The sequence below is a fragment of the Polypterus senegalus genome, chromosome 15 (genome assembly GCF_016835505.1).
Source record: "Polypterus senegalus isolate Bchr_013 chromosome 15, ASM1683550v1, whole genome shotgun sequence".
Classification (NCBI taxonomy): Eukaryota; Metazoa; Chordata; class Cladistia; order Polypteriformes; family Polypteridae; genus Polypterus; species Polypterus senegalus.
The window spans coordinates 47,759,880-47,774,752 of NC_053168.1; the positions used below are offsets into that span (position 1 = coordinate 47,759,880).

Sequence of the window (14,873 nt, forward strand, 5' to 3'; positions counted from 1 at the left end):
CTATAACCCCCCACTCCCCTGCACCTATGTCAGTATGTATAAATCAAGAAAACGGACACCAAGTGCTACGTATTCATATGTGGCGTATTGTTGTGAACCACATAATATTAAATTTAAAGGTAGCATATAAATACTGTGCTGGATGTGTATGTAATTCTTTAGGTACTCACTTAACATTTTTGCTTTATTGTTTCAAAATGTAAAAAAAAAAAAAAAATGACATGAAAATGCTGCCCTAACCAAAGCACTGCCACAGGCATGTGCCTCATGGCCGGCCCGGGATGCAACAGTTTTTTTTTTAATGTGTTAAGCAGGCCACATTAATTGCAAAAATTAAAGTGTTAACTTTCCCAGGCCTGCATGAAACTGGTTTATTTCTTGGACAGTAAATAAAACATTCATTATGATAAAATGTGTTCAGATATCAACAATATAAAAGTTGGCATGTAATAACAGTGGTATACTCTGATAAAGGACTTTCTTATTTCCGGTATTATTGTACATTTTTCTCAGTGCATTTGATCATTAATATTGCATAGATGAGTGTCTGACATTAAAGAATAGATTGTACCAAAGTTTATTGTTTTTTTATTTTTTAGTTTCATGTGCAAAGGGGAATAAAAAAAGCAGACTACAGCAGAACAAGAAATTATCCTAATTAGAGTCAGCTGCTTGAATATGTGAAGTTAACGGACAGATATGAGTTAGGCCAGCCTATCACAGTATACTGTATGTCTTTATCAGTGTATAGTGTTGGTGTCCAGAAGGAAGGACTGGCATCCTGATCAGGATAACGGAAGGTTTCATACCTGGCCAGGAAGCCATAATGGGAGGACCGGGAGAATGGGCTTACCATGAGCAGGTCATTCCCCCACATGGCAGCTAGCAGTGAGCCTCAGGGCTAAACTCAAGTGAGACACCCACAGGGTTACATGGGAAATGGAGTCCGGAAACCCAACTCTATTGGGGTCTTTGGGGATCACCAGAGGGCGCTCCCTGGGGAGGACAGCTCTGGTTTCTGCATGACCCAGTACTCTGGATGACTGGAACAAGAGACCAGAAGCAATTCCTGAGTCAAGGTTACATGAAAGCCACGTGACTGTGAATGAGGCAGTGGGCTACGTTCCTGGAAGTGGAAGAAGAATTATGCTGGGTGCGTTTTTTGTTATTTATTCCTGTGAAGAAGGTGTTTGAATTCAATAAAAGCCATTTATTTGTGCATAAAGTGTGTTTGGGCTTTATTGTGTCTGAGGTTTTGGAGGCTGCAGCACATCCTACTGGTCACAATAGTTTTTACCAACAAAGTTCTGCCAGATTCACAGGGTGCATCAAACAAGTGGGTTTTCAGAGAGCCAGGCTTTACACTGATCAGTCATAAAAATAAAACCACCTCCCTAACATTGTGCAGAACCTCTCAGTCCACAAAAACAGCTCTGTCCCATCGAAGACTCAACTTCACAAGACATCTGAAGGTATCTTGTATTATGTGGTACTAAGACATTAGTAGCAGATCCATATCCTTTTGTTGTGAAGTTAAGCCTTCATTGATTAGATTTGTTTTTCCACCATATCTCACAGTTGCTTGATAGGATTGATATCTGGGGAATTTGGAGGCTAAATCAACACCTTGAACTTTTTGTCATATTTTTCAAACCAGTCCTGAAAATTTTTTGTAGTGTGTCAGGGTGCATTATCCTTCTAAATGAAGCTGCTGCCATCAGAGAATACTATTGTCACGAAGGGTGGTACGTTGCCTGCAACAAACTGTAGGTAGGTGATTTGTGTCAAAGTTACATCCACATGAATGCCAGGACCCATGGTTTCCCAGCAGAACATTCCTCAAGGCATCACACTGCTTCTGTTGACATGCCTTCTTCCCATATTTCATCCTGTTGCCATCTTTACAGGTAAACAACACAAATGCACCCAACCACTCACATGATCTTGAAGAAAACATGATTCATCACACCACTGCTTCATAGTCTAGTTCTGATGCTCACTTACCCATTGTAGGATACTTTTGGCTATGGGCAGGGGTCAGAAGGGGCACTCTGACAAGTCTGCTGCTACTGTGTGTTCTGACACTTTTTCTCTCTTAGCCATCAAGTTTTTCAGCAGTTTGTGTTACAGTAGCTCTTCTGTGGGATTGGACCAGACTGGCTAACATTCACTCCCCATGCACATCAGTGAGCTATGACTGCCTATGGCCCTGTTGCTGGTTCACTGGTTGTCCTTCCTTGGACCTCTTTTAGTAGGTACTAACCACTGCATAGTGGGAACACACTACAAGACCTGCTGTTTTGGAGATGCTCTGAGCCAGTTGTCTATCCATCTCAGTTTGACCGTTGTCAAAGCCACTCAGGTCCTTGTATGTGCCAGTTTTTTCTGCTTCCAACACATCACTTGTATGAGCTGGCTGTTCACTTGCTTCCTAATATATCCCACCCCTTGAAAGATGCCACTGTAAAAATATGATAAATGCTGTTCACTTCATCTGTCAATGGCTTTAATATTATGGCTGTTTGGTGTATAGAGCTGAGGCAAATCAGATGAGGTTTACTTTTATGTGCCATGATTACCATTAATCTCGAAGTCCAGCATTTTTTTGCTTCAGGATGATGTACTTGCAGTTCTTAAAATAACCATCAGATGGCAACATTTCACATTAGAGTGTGGCATGCAGCCAGTTTCCATATGTCTATGTGTAGCCCCTAGCTTTTACCGGCTCCTCACTGCATCAGTACATTACAGGCTGCATCACAGTGCCAGGGTGCTAACAACTTTTGTTTTGTTTTTTTTTTCTGTCTGCAGCAGCAGTTACCATTATGTGCACCCATTCAGCACATTTTATATTTCTTTCTCAATAAACTGAAATGCAGTGCAAGTTTTGTGCTATCAGAAAAAAAATCTGTTGGAACATTTGTATCAGCACAGTATTTACATTTTGGTGGAGATTGTGTAGTTTGCATTTTTTAATGTGTGATGATTGCATTAACAGATTGTCATAAATTTGTGAAATTACAAGTTACATATTGTGTATGAAATAGTATTTCAGAGCTGCTCAAACCATGTTTAGCACTTATTTTTCTCAGTGTTCGCTTTTAATTTGCACACTTTGGGGAGAAAAATTCCTTGTAGCTATTTCTTTTGTTTTCAGTTTTAAAAATGTACAGTAGACACGGCATGGCTTCTGTCCTGTAAATGAGATATCATTATTGAGATTTATGTGATTTTTTTTTTTTTTGCTTTTGAAAGCAGTGTTTGGATAAACATACTTCCAAAACAGGCATGCTTAAACTTTTTAATCTGATATGAGGACCCAAAAAAAAAAAAATTCCTTACTGGGACCCAAGAAGACAATTATTGCCATTATGATAGCAGAGCTATTAATAGGCAAATAACACTGGCCATATAATAAAAAGGTAAATGTTTTGTTTTCAGTCAAGCACTATTCTCACATGAATATTAATAAAGGAGAAAAATGGAAAACAATTTTGTTGTTAAACAATAATTATCATTTAAAACACGGAACAGATATTTGAGGTATATCAGTACCAGTATACAGTAAATGCCTTTAGTAAATCTGAAAGAAATAAATTAATGTTTGTAATGGGTGCAGTGCAAGGATAGGAATATTTTTAAAAGGATAACATGAATGGTCATGTAACTTACTCATTTGACTCAAGATGCAAGAAAGTGGCAACATGTTAAATGTGTCTTCTTGCAGACTGCTGGATTATATTGAATTAGATTAGAAATAAAGTAATTACAGAACACATGTAATTGTGGATTGCCAAAGCCCATCTTAAAAATTAATTCACCAATGCAGATTATTTACCTTGTCTTAAGTAACATTTTTAAAATGAGCTGTATATCATTCCCTCCTCTCCCCCTCCTTTCTTATACATACCTTGCTGTCAGTCATTTCAGTTTGATTGTTTCAGAGGCTGTTAGAGGGATGGTGGTGTTATGGGGAATATTTATTATATTTTTGTTGCCTGTGGCAACTCATCACAAATACGCCCTCGACCAAATTTGGGAAATACTGTTCCAAAACAATGGATAATGTTTAAGGCTCCTGTTGATGGTAAACATAATTTTTATGGTAGTGTTGAAATTGTGGCTTTTCTGTTTATCTATTTTTTACATTTTTCAGAAGATAATCCATCTTCATAGTGTTTAGAAAAACAGTAACTACAATTTTAAGCTTTATGTGGGACATGGGCTGAGGTGGAGGTTGTTTCATTTTGCCTGACACCATGGTCCTTCATTTGTGTGTTCATTTGCATTTACAGGTATAGTAAGCTTTCTAATTATTAGCACCATACAATTATAGTCTGTTTTCTTTAAATATATAATAAAGATGTGGAATGTGACACTTTGTCCTTAGGTTGGCCAAGTTTGACTTGACTGATCACAGCTATGGAGGTGGTTGCTTGCAGTCTGACTTGTTGTGGTATAGAAAATAAGTTGTGAGAACAGAGACCTGAAAGGTACCCCACAGAACAAGTAGAAGTTAAAGCACAGGTTGTGGTAATACGTATTAAAGAAGAGAACTGTGACAAACAAGTATTAGACAAATAAAAGAAAAAATGAATTTTATTGTTTGTGATCTTGAAAAACAAGGGCAGAAATTCAACAGAGGTTTAAAGGCATACAACAGGCAAGCAAAATCTCAAAGCTAAACTCTGAAGAAAGCAACATAGTAGAGTCATGGTTGATTATAATTCATTCATTTTTCAGTCCCAGACAAGGCACTCACCAATTGCATCAATTAGGCTAAACATCATCATCTGTGTTTTTATGGTCAAACAAATGTGTCACTCTGTTTTGAAACTATTTGACTTGATTTTTCTTATAGGTGTTTAGATCTGTTGTTATGATTGTGATGTTGTTGCTGTTGTACACCTTTGATTTCTAGTCATGTTATTTGATCCTCGTATTGCATGAGTTCTCATTGTGTTATGATGTCTATTTGCATCACCCACAGTTCAAAATTTAGATCACATTTTGTTCTTTCACAAAAGCTAAACTAAAATGCTATCATGAAGATTCTAGTGTTGGGAATATCAATTAATATGCCTTATTTGAATAAGCCATGTTTTACAATTGAGGCTCAATCGAATCCATGAACACAGTGTTTCTAGTTAACTTAAGATGGGTTGTGGCAATCCACGATTACAAGTGCACTTGTGATATTCAGGCTGTCCCAAAAAAATGACCATTAAGAATATTTATCATGTCTTAAAAACACATAAGGGACAATAACATTTACATGTTGAATGCCTGTGTTGTGTTAAGCTGATGGGCAGCATGGTGCAGTACAGATAGCTTAAAAACCTTTTCGGTTGTATTTGATTGTTATAAAATAGAAGAACATATAGCAGAAGCAGGGGTGGTCTTCATAGCAGCTGACCAAAAACTAATACCTGGTCTATAATAACACAATAAGGAAATGCATCTGCTATTGAGATAGCAAGATGGGCTGCTAAGCCCCTTTTGAGTTTTGTCTAATCATAATTACTGATTGTATATCTGGCCATGCATGTCGCTATCATTTAAAAGGACTTATCCGTATGGTGATAATATGGAATGATTTGCACTTTACATAGTCAGTCTCAAATGAGCTTGGCAGTACCATTATTCTCACAAGTGCCTGTGATGTTTTGGAAGGCTAAAGTTATGTTATGTAGAGTCTGTGATAAAACATTGGATGAATACATTTTACATTGATTCACTTAACAAAAAAAAAAAGTCCCCTTGATGGTCAGAATACCACTTTAGGTGAAAGGACCTTATATGCCCGGGAGAAATTAATAAACATACAAACATTCGTAACAGAAGGACTATGTGTTGCTTGCCTTACTAAAATGCTATGTAAATTATATTGTAGGGAAAGGTTAAAAATTGTTTACATTTTTGAATTCTGAGTACCATATAACATACATCAGGTACTTACTTTTTCAGTAGCATCTTTATTTTGTAGTTTTAATGGTTTTATTTGTAAAGATACTGTTTAGGGCAGGGTTGCCCAAACTGTGACCTGTAAGCCAAAAATTTACTGCTGGGACCTTTTCTTTTGAGTTGTATGCAAGATGTCTTCTAAAAATGATGTTGTATTTTTTCTTTTATGCAACTTACTGGTAATTAAGCCATTTTCTCTGCAATACTGTTTACTTCCATGAGATGTTTTTTTGTGACCCCTTTCTTCAGCTACTGTAAAGTAGTTCACTTGACACAAATAATAGATGTAGAAAATTAATCATTATAAACAACCTAACTGCAACTCTCCTGTCATCCTGTACTTTCCAGTTAGTCCATATTGGACTTTTAAAAAAAAAAATCATCCTAGGTAAAAGTTATTCTATGAAACCAACAATGTGTAGGGCTACAATGAACTTTTTTAATCCTGGTCCCATCCAATTTCTTATTATAGCAATAAAATTATTGAGTCCGGTACTGACATTCTGTTAACCTAGTGTTCTGTCAAACTGACTGAATATCTTGACAAATGAAATCCACAAATTATTATTTTTCCTCTTCTCACGTATGTATTTATTATGAATGTCATAGTTGGTTTACATCAGTCATATTACCTACCCACTAAATACAAAATGGTCAAATTAGAAAATATTTTGTACTGTAATAGCAGACTTGAGGGCCTCCACAAAAATATGGGAATAATGGAAAAAGGTCATGAAGAAATCACTTAAACAGACTTGAACTAAGCTTCTGACACTTCAGTTTGGCAGTGCAACTATGGCCCCTGCTAAGGGACACTGTGTGCAAATAAACTTTAGAATGGTATGTAGTGAAAGTACTTCTACTGTATATGCATAACACACACTGAACAAAGGCCTTTGCTAATTTATTTGTAAATGTAAGATGTTACTACAGATTGAAATTGACCAAATGGAAAAAACAAAGAAGGCAGTTTTTGATAAAATTGTATAAATCAGCAAACTTGGCTGCCTTTCTCTATTCAGATATACTATGCTGCTTTAGTCTTGCTGTTCAGTCTGAAAGAGCTTGACCCAGGGTACTGAATGATGAACAGCCTGATGAGAACCGAGAAAAACTAAGAATGATAAGAAAAAATAAATTGGGTGACTGCAGATCTTTTCTTTGTATCTTTAAAGTCAAGAGGTCGGTCTACAGATGGTGAGCCAAGGGATATGCCTGTCTTTAACGAATTAATAATTGACTGTTTACTTGTGACAAAAGGAGATGAAATCATTCTTCTAAATGTGTGTCTTTTTTTGCTAGTGTTGCAGCCAATATTGTTTTAAATTAGTATGTTGTCTGGAGAGTACACTGCACGTATTAAAAATAAATGCAACTTGTTGCAAGGGAAAGCCCTTTCTGTAAAATCAAATTATATATTGGGTTTTTAAGACATCAGTGGACTAGTTGTAAAAGAGAACAATATGTTGTTGCTGTTATTCACAGTTACGACGAATGTACTGGATGTAAGTTTGAAAGAATTGGCTTGTAAAAAATTGATTGAAAAATATGCATTTGAAGTAAACAGTATGTTATAACTCATCAGCAAGAGGTGACAAGGACTGATGTTTTAGAAAGTTAATACCAAAGAGCCACAGGAGATGCAGATTTCGGTGCATGAAATACCAGAATCAGTAAATATGTCGAGACTGACACCTCTCCAGCAGAATCATGGGCAGGTCCGCACAGCACTCACCTTCTGTCAGCATGGCTAAATTAATAACTATATAAGTTAACTTTGCTTTCTAATTGGAAATGCATACTTGCCATGCCAGAATATACAGTAGCTGCAGCATTTTAACACATAGTATATACATAGGCCACAATGCTTATTTACTGCTGTTATGCCTTATAGTTATACAATAGTCAAAATGACAGAAAGATACTGTAGCAGACATAATCACTTCTCAAATGCTTGGAGCCAAGTTTCTGCAGTGGTCTGTGTGTGTATGTGTCTGTCTCTTCTGTTAACGCGCTGAGTACAATATACAAATTAATCCTTAAGCTTCAGTTACCTTGTGCTACTGAACTCCTTTCTATTGTCTCTCAGTTTCAAGTATTTTGTTCAGTTTCTTTTTCTGTCTTTCTGTCCTTCCACAGTTGTTTTACATATTTTTCTAATATACGAGTACAAATGTGACACTGCAGCCCAAAACATTTAAAGTGTATGGATTAGAGAAAAGGTCCTAGGCAGACCCTATTTACTACAAATGTTTTCAACGGGTTGTCCCTAGATATGTACTATCAATTAAGAACACGTCTGGCCCTGTGAGACTAATATTCTGTCTGCATTTCCTGGTGAGGGTCATGTTACCAACATACTGAACCAGACACAGCAGGCCACCCTGCATTTTGCAAAACATCTTGTCTTTTCTTATGAAATACTTTTTTTTTCCTAGATCGCCTCCTAGTTTGAGATGCCTCATTTCATGTACAGTTATATGAAAAAGTTTGGTAACTCTTCTCAGCCTGCATAATAATTTATTCTACTGTACTTTCAACAAAAAAGATAATGGTGGTATTTCTTTCATTTCCTAGGAACATCTGAGTACTGGGGTGTTTTCCGAACAAAGATTTTTAGCGAAGCAGTATTTAGTTGTATGAAATTAAATCAAATGTGAAAAACTGGCTGTGCAAAAATTTGGGTACCCTTGTAATTTTGCTGATTTAAATGCATGTAACTGCTCAATACTGATTACTGGCAACACCAAATTGGTTGGATTGGCTCGTTAAGTCTTGAACTTCATAGACAGGTGTGTCCAATCAGGAGAAAAGGTATTTAAGGTGGTCAACTGCAAGCTGTGCTTCCTTTTGACTCTCCTCTGAAGAGTGACAGCATGGGATCCTCAAAGCAACTCTCAAAAGATCTGAAAACAAAGATTGTTCAGTATCATGGTTTAGGGGAAGGCTACAAAAAGCTATCTCAGAGGTTTAATCTGTAAGGAATGGAATCAGGAAATGGAAGGCCACAGGCACAGTTGCTGTTATACCCAGGTCTGGCAGGCCAAGAAAAATACAGGAGTGGCATATGCACAGGATTGTGAGAATGATTACAGACAACCCACAGATCACCTCCAAAGACCTGCAAGAACATCTTGCTGCAGATGGTGTATCTGTACATCGTTCTACAATTCAGCACAATTTGCACAAAGAACATCTGTATGGCAGGGTGAAGAGAAAGAAGCCCTTTCTGCACTCATGCCACAAACAGAGTCGCTTGTTGTATGCAAATGCTCATTTAGACAAGCCAGATTCATTCTGGAACAAAGTGCTTTGGACTGATGAGACAAAAATTGAGTTATTTGGTCATAACAAAAAGCGCTTGGCATTGGAAGAAGAAGATCACCGCATTCCAAGAAAAACACCTGCTACCTACTGTCAAATTTGGTGGAGGTTCCATCATGCTGTGGGGCTGTGTGGCTAGTTCAGGGACTGGGGCCCTTGTTAAAGTCGAGGGTCGGATGAATTCAACCCAATATCAACATTCTTCAGGATAATGTTCAAGCATCGGTCACAAAGTTGAAGTTACACAGGGGTTAGATATTCCAACAAGACAATGACTCAAAACACAGTTTGAAACATACAAAGGCATTCATGCAGAGGGAGAAGTACAATGTTCTGGAATGGCCGTCACAGTCCCCTGACTTGAACATCATCAAAAATCTATGGGATGATTTGAAGCAGGCTGTCCATGCTCGGCAGCCGAATTTAACTGATTTTGTATGGAAGAATTTTCACAAATACCTCCATCCAGAATCCATACACTCATCAAAAGCTATAGAAGCTGTTATATTTGCAAACGGAGGCTAAGTATTGATGTAATATCTCTGTTGGGGTGCCCAAATTTATGCATGTCTAATTTTGTTATGATGCATATTGCATATTTTGTGTTAATCCAATAACCTTGGTATCATTGCTGAAATACTACTGTTTCCATAAGGCATGTCATATATTAAAAGGAAGTTGCTACCTTGAAAGCTCAGCCAATGATAAACAAAAATCCAAAGAATTAGGAGGGGTTCCCAAACATTTTCTTTCATATGACTGTACATCTGCAGCTGCTTCAGATAGCCCTATCCCTAATTCCTCCCATATTGCTAAGCTCTTCACATTCAGCTTGCATGTGCTTTAATAAACAGTTATTTACAGAGACCTGGTTTCTAAAGTACCATGTAAACCATTATTCCAGTTAAAGAAATGGACTTTCAGTCCCTGAGAAACCAGGTTGACATATGTACACTACAGGTCAAAAGTTTTAGAACACCACAGTTTTTCCAGTTTTTCTTCTAAGTTAATCAGCTGAAATGCAATGAATGACCTAAAAAGATAAAAAGGTAAATGTAAACTAACAGAGGTTTAAATTTAAAGTTTAGGTCAGCAAAATCTAAAAAAAAGTAAATTTGAGAATGTTACAAATGGTCCTTCTTCAGTGAACAACTAATATGTTAGAAGCTATAGATGTTCTGCAGCAATTAAAGTTACTTAAGCCTTGCAAGTTGCAGCAAACAGTTTGCTCAGGAATCCCAAATTCTGCTGACTACCTAAAAACCCTCTGTCTGCCTTAAAGCAGAGTTGGAACAGACTGTGTTACTACACCTTCTGAGGTACCACTTGGACAATATGCCAGTGATAATGGCAAGAAAACAGCAAATAACAAATGAAATAAGACAGAGTATTATTACCCTTAGTAGTGTAGGGCTTTCATTTACAGAATTTGCAGAAAAATCAAAGTGTCAGTAGGTTCAGCGTCCTACATAATCCAAAGGCAATTGGAAACTGGAAGAAACTATGATAGGAAGAGATCTGAGGGACCCAAAGTTACAACTGAATCAGACCGTATGTTTCTGAGTGTCATCAGCTTCTGTGATAGGCGCCTCACGGCACAACAGCTTTAAGCACAGCTTAACTGTGGTAGAAAAAAGCAAGTCTCAGTTTGTACTGCGAGGAGAAGACTTTGTGCGGCAGGTTTGACAGGGTTAGTGGCAGTAAGAAAGGCATTCCTTGATTGAAGAACAAAATAGGGCCTTGAAATACCCGCTGTGGAATACTGCAGACTGGAAGAAAAATCTTACGGACCAATGAATCCAGATTTGAAATCTTCGGTTCATTATGCAGTGTGTTTGTATGCTGTCGTGTTGGTGAAAGGATGATTTCTCAGTGTGCGACACCAACTGTGAGACATGGAGGAGGAAGTGTGATGGTCTGTGGTTCTTCTGCTGGAGGCAGAGTTGGAGTTACCATAGGTTAGCCGTTATATCAGCAAAAGGTGGCTACTTTGATGAATTTGAATAAAATTTAGTACACTTAATGATTCCTTGACTTATTTTTTATTTGCCATTGTTTATTTATTCTATACCTTGATTTCATGAAACATTAAGGCATTAAACTGCGTGCATTTCCATAAAAACTGAAGTGTTCTAAAACTTTTAACCGGTATTGTAGATATCTCTGCAATTAACCCGATTATTTGGTCATGTAAACCCCTAACTAGATTACAGTTAAGGAATTTGTAATCTGTGCATGTCCATTGTACTCTGTTTATCTGTGTAGATGTTTCTTCATACATGCTTTCAGCAGCCACAGGTAGCAGTTCTGCAAGATAAATTTCTTCAGGCAAATGCTCGGGCAATAGTATTATTGTTTCTCCTAGCTAAAATAACTTCTCTCAATATTTGAGAAATTACTAACTTTATGTTGATGAGGTGAACGTACAAGCTCTGCAACACAATATCAGGAGCAATGTAGGGTAATATGTTAAAATTAACATTCATTACATAGTCCGGTAGTTTTTAAAGTAATGCAGTACTTATTTTGTGGAAGTAAAAATACCTGCAGTATTATTATCCCAACAGCATGCCATTCCTTTGCAGGGCTCAATCACATGGCCAAGAAGAAAAGAGTGTGCTGCAGGCGACCCAGTAACAGAAACCAATAGCTTAGTTTTAATCTAGCGATTTGCTATAGATATGTTGAAACATTGTGATGGGATGACGCAGTGGCCAGTGTTTACACTGGTGGGTCAGGTTGAGGATGTAAAAAGGGGATGGATGTTATTTATTCCACAGCACATGAAGGAATAAACAGATTTATAAAACACAAGAATATTATCACAGGCTTCATGCTTGTTTTGGATTTTTGGAAATCGGATTCACAGCAGGCTTTATGTACAGCATTCGCTATGGAATCAGACTTCTTCATTAAGTGTGGTATCTTGCTATGTCTTTTTCCCTTACTTTGGATTTGACCCATGGATGTTCTTGGGCAGGAGTGGGAATGCCTGTAACTCTTGAGTGCTATACAGAATATGGATACTGACAAATTCCAATATATAGTATTTAAAAGTCCCTTTAATAAATTTCTCTTTTTTTGGTAGTCTATTGATTCCTAGTGACAAATTAATCTTAATTTTCTTTTTTAGAATTTAATTGAACAGCTCCAGTTCTGCTTCTCTATTTAATGACTACCACTTCCTATGTAAATAAAAGGTTGGTATTTTCATTCTTCTGAAGTATATAGGATAGCTATTCCAGATTTTAAATTTTGACTTTCATATCATTTTTTTTCTGTTTTAGAATGTGGAAGAAGATAAGTTTCTTTGGGTTCTTAGCCCTCTGTTTCTTTTATGAACCATGCAATGGTTTTCTCCATAAAATGTTTAAAAACATCAAAGTTACAACAGTCGGAGGACCAGATCCCGGAAAGCCTTTATTTCTCACACCTTACTTGGAGGCTGGAAAGATTGATGAAGGCAAAGATTATATTGTGATCTTTTTATATGTTTATTAATTAAGCCTATTTATTCAAATAAATAAATATATTTCAGCTAGATACTGGTATTAGTAAATCCACAATAAATTCTTTACATTTACATATATACATTTATAAATTCGAAGTGTTACTTTAAACTTTGTTTTTGACAAATAAAGTCTGTTTCCTCAGAAATAAAATTCAACCCTGTAGTGTAATTTAAACGTTTAATGTTCATATGAGGAGTATTTTCTTTCACCACATCATTTTGGAACCTTATACTGTAGTTTTATCATATTTCAAGGCAAACAAAAGCAAACAGTATTAGATTTTTATCTTAAAAAGACATGTCTTAGATTATTTTTGTTGGAAATGGCATTGCTATTAAAGAGCTAAATTGCATTTCCAAATGATTACCAGTCAGCCATTGCATTATGTAGATGGCTTTAAAATTTGGTTGATCAGTTTAATTAGTGCACTCTGAAACACACTAGAAGATTCAGGTGTTATAGACATCTTCGCTTTCCACCAAAGAACAACGAAAAACAGAATGAAAGAATCAAGTGGTACCTCATGATGATAATATGCTAATTTGATGAGCTGTATTATTTCTAATAACTATTTATTCAGATGTTGCATAAAATATTCTAGTGCTAAAGGACACTTATAAAATACAGCTTTTTAAGTTTTCAAGAAATACACTCCACATAACATTTTATATTTAGGGTTTTGCAACAAGAGAACTATTTTATGTTATGTACAGTATCTACAGTTTACAATACAACAATTTGTATTAACAGAGCACCTGCATTAATTGGCAATGAATGAAAGCACAAATTCTATCAAAAGCTGTTTTTAAAACTTGATAAAAAAGACTCTTACTGTACTTATAGGAAATTGCTTTGCATTCATTGGAAAGGGAAATAAGTAATTTGATTTACTTTGTAGGTGTCTTCCTTATGCTTACAGAAGTACTGTATTAAGATCTAATTTATTCAAATAAGACAGGGATTCATGATGCAGTGTATTATGAGTAGAATTTTAAACTCTCCTCTGTGTCTCTCTTTTATCATTCTGAAGCAAAGGAACTCAGCCTAGTAGGACCACTCCCTGGAGTCAATGTGAAAAGTTATGCCGGATACCTCACAGTTAATAAGACTTACAACAGCAACCTTTTCTTTTGGTTCTTTCCTGCACAGGTAAGATACATAAGAAACTCAACCTTTTTGGATCAAGATTTTAATTTAATTTGATAGTCTCAGATATATTCCTATATAGTTGACCAAATTTAGTATTTTGTGTTTCGACTGAAAGTGAGCCATTAAAAATGATTTTTTCCAAGAATAGTACTTCATGTATTCATATCCTCAAGATATATGTATGCTTGATTAATTGGTAAGGCTGACTTGACGGATTTGAGTGTGTGTTAGCGAGCTTGCACTGCTATAGACCAGTAGCCTATCCAGAGCTTGCACCCTTATGCTGCCAGAACAGACTCCAGCTCACTGCAGTCCTATAAAAATGGATTAAGTAAGTACATAATATAGTTGGATGGATAGTAATGTCTTTAAATTGCAGCGATCATAACATATTTGACTGCTGTAAGTTTAAAGCACTCTACTACTTGATTTCCAGTCAGATGTTATATATGTGGGCGGCATGGTGGTGCAGTGGTAGCGCTGCTGCCTCACAGTAAGGAGACCTGGGTTGGCTTCCCAGGTCCTCCCTGAGTAGAGTTTGCATGTTCTCCCCATGTCTGTGTGGGTTTCCTCCGTGTGCTCCAGTTTCCTCCCACAGTCCAAAGACATGCAGGTTAGGTGCATTAGCAATCCTAAATTGTCCCTAGTGTGTGCTTGGTGTGTGGGTGTGCGTGTATGCCCTGCGTTGGGCTGGTGCCCTGCCCGGGATTTCTTCCTGCCTTGCGCCCTGTGTTGACTAGGATTGGCTTCAGCAGACCCCTGTGACCCTGTGTTAGGATATAGTGGGTTGGACAATGACTGACTGACTGTTATATATGTGCAAGTCTGACAAGAAAAAAGGCAATGCCTGAACAGTTAGCTCAGTGTCAGGCTTGAAAATTGATATCACTTAATGGACAATTTGTTGTTTCTATTATTATTATT

The 14,873-nt window shown here is 36.9% G+C and overlaps 1 protein-coding gene across 2 annotated transcripts in view; it reads left to right on the plus strand.

The window, feature by feature from the left end:
* The window catches only part of cpvl (carboxypeptidase vitellogenic like), a 134,088-nt gene that overhangs the window by 21,744 nt on the left and 97,471 nt on the right, over positions 1–14,873 (plus strand). For both annotated transcript variants that reach the window (XM_039736431.1, XM_039736432.1), the window contains exons 2-4: positions 12,422–12,488; positions 12,576–12,751; positions 13,831–13,949. In XM_039736431.1, the coding sequence (XP_039592365.1) occupies positions 12,460–12,488; positions 12,576–12,751; positions 13,831–13,949 (324 nt within the window). In that variant the 5' untranslated portion in view covers positions 12,422–12,459. The remainder of the gene's footprint in view (positions 1–12,421; positions 12,489–12,575; positions 12,752–13,830; positions 13,950–14,873) is intronic.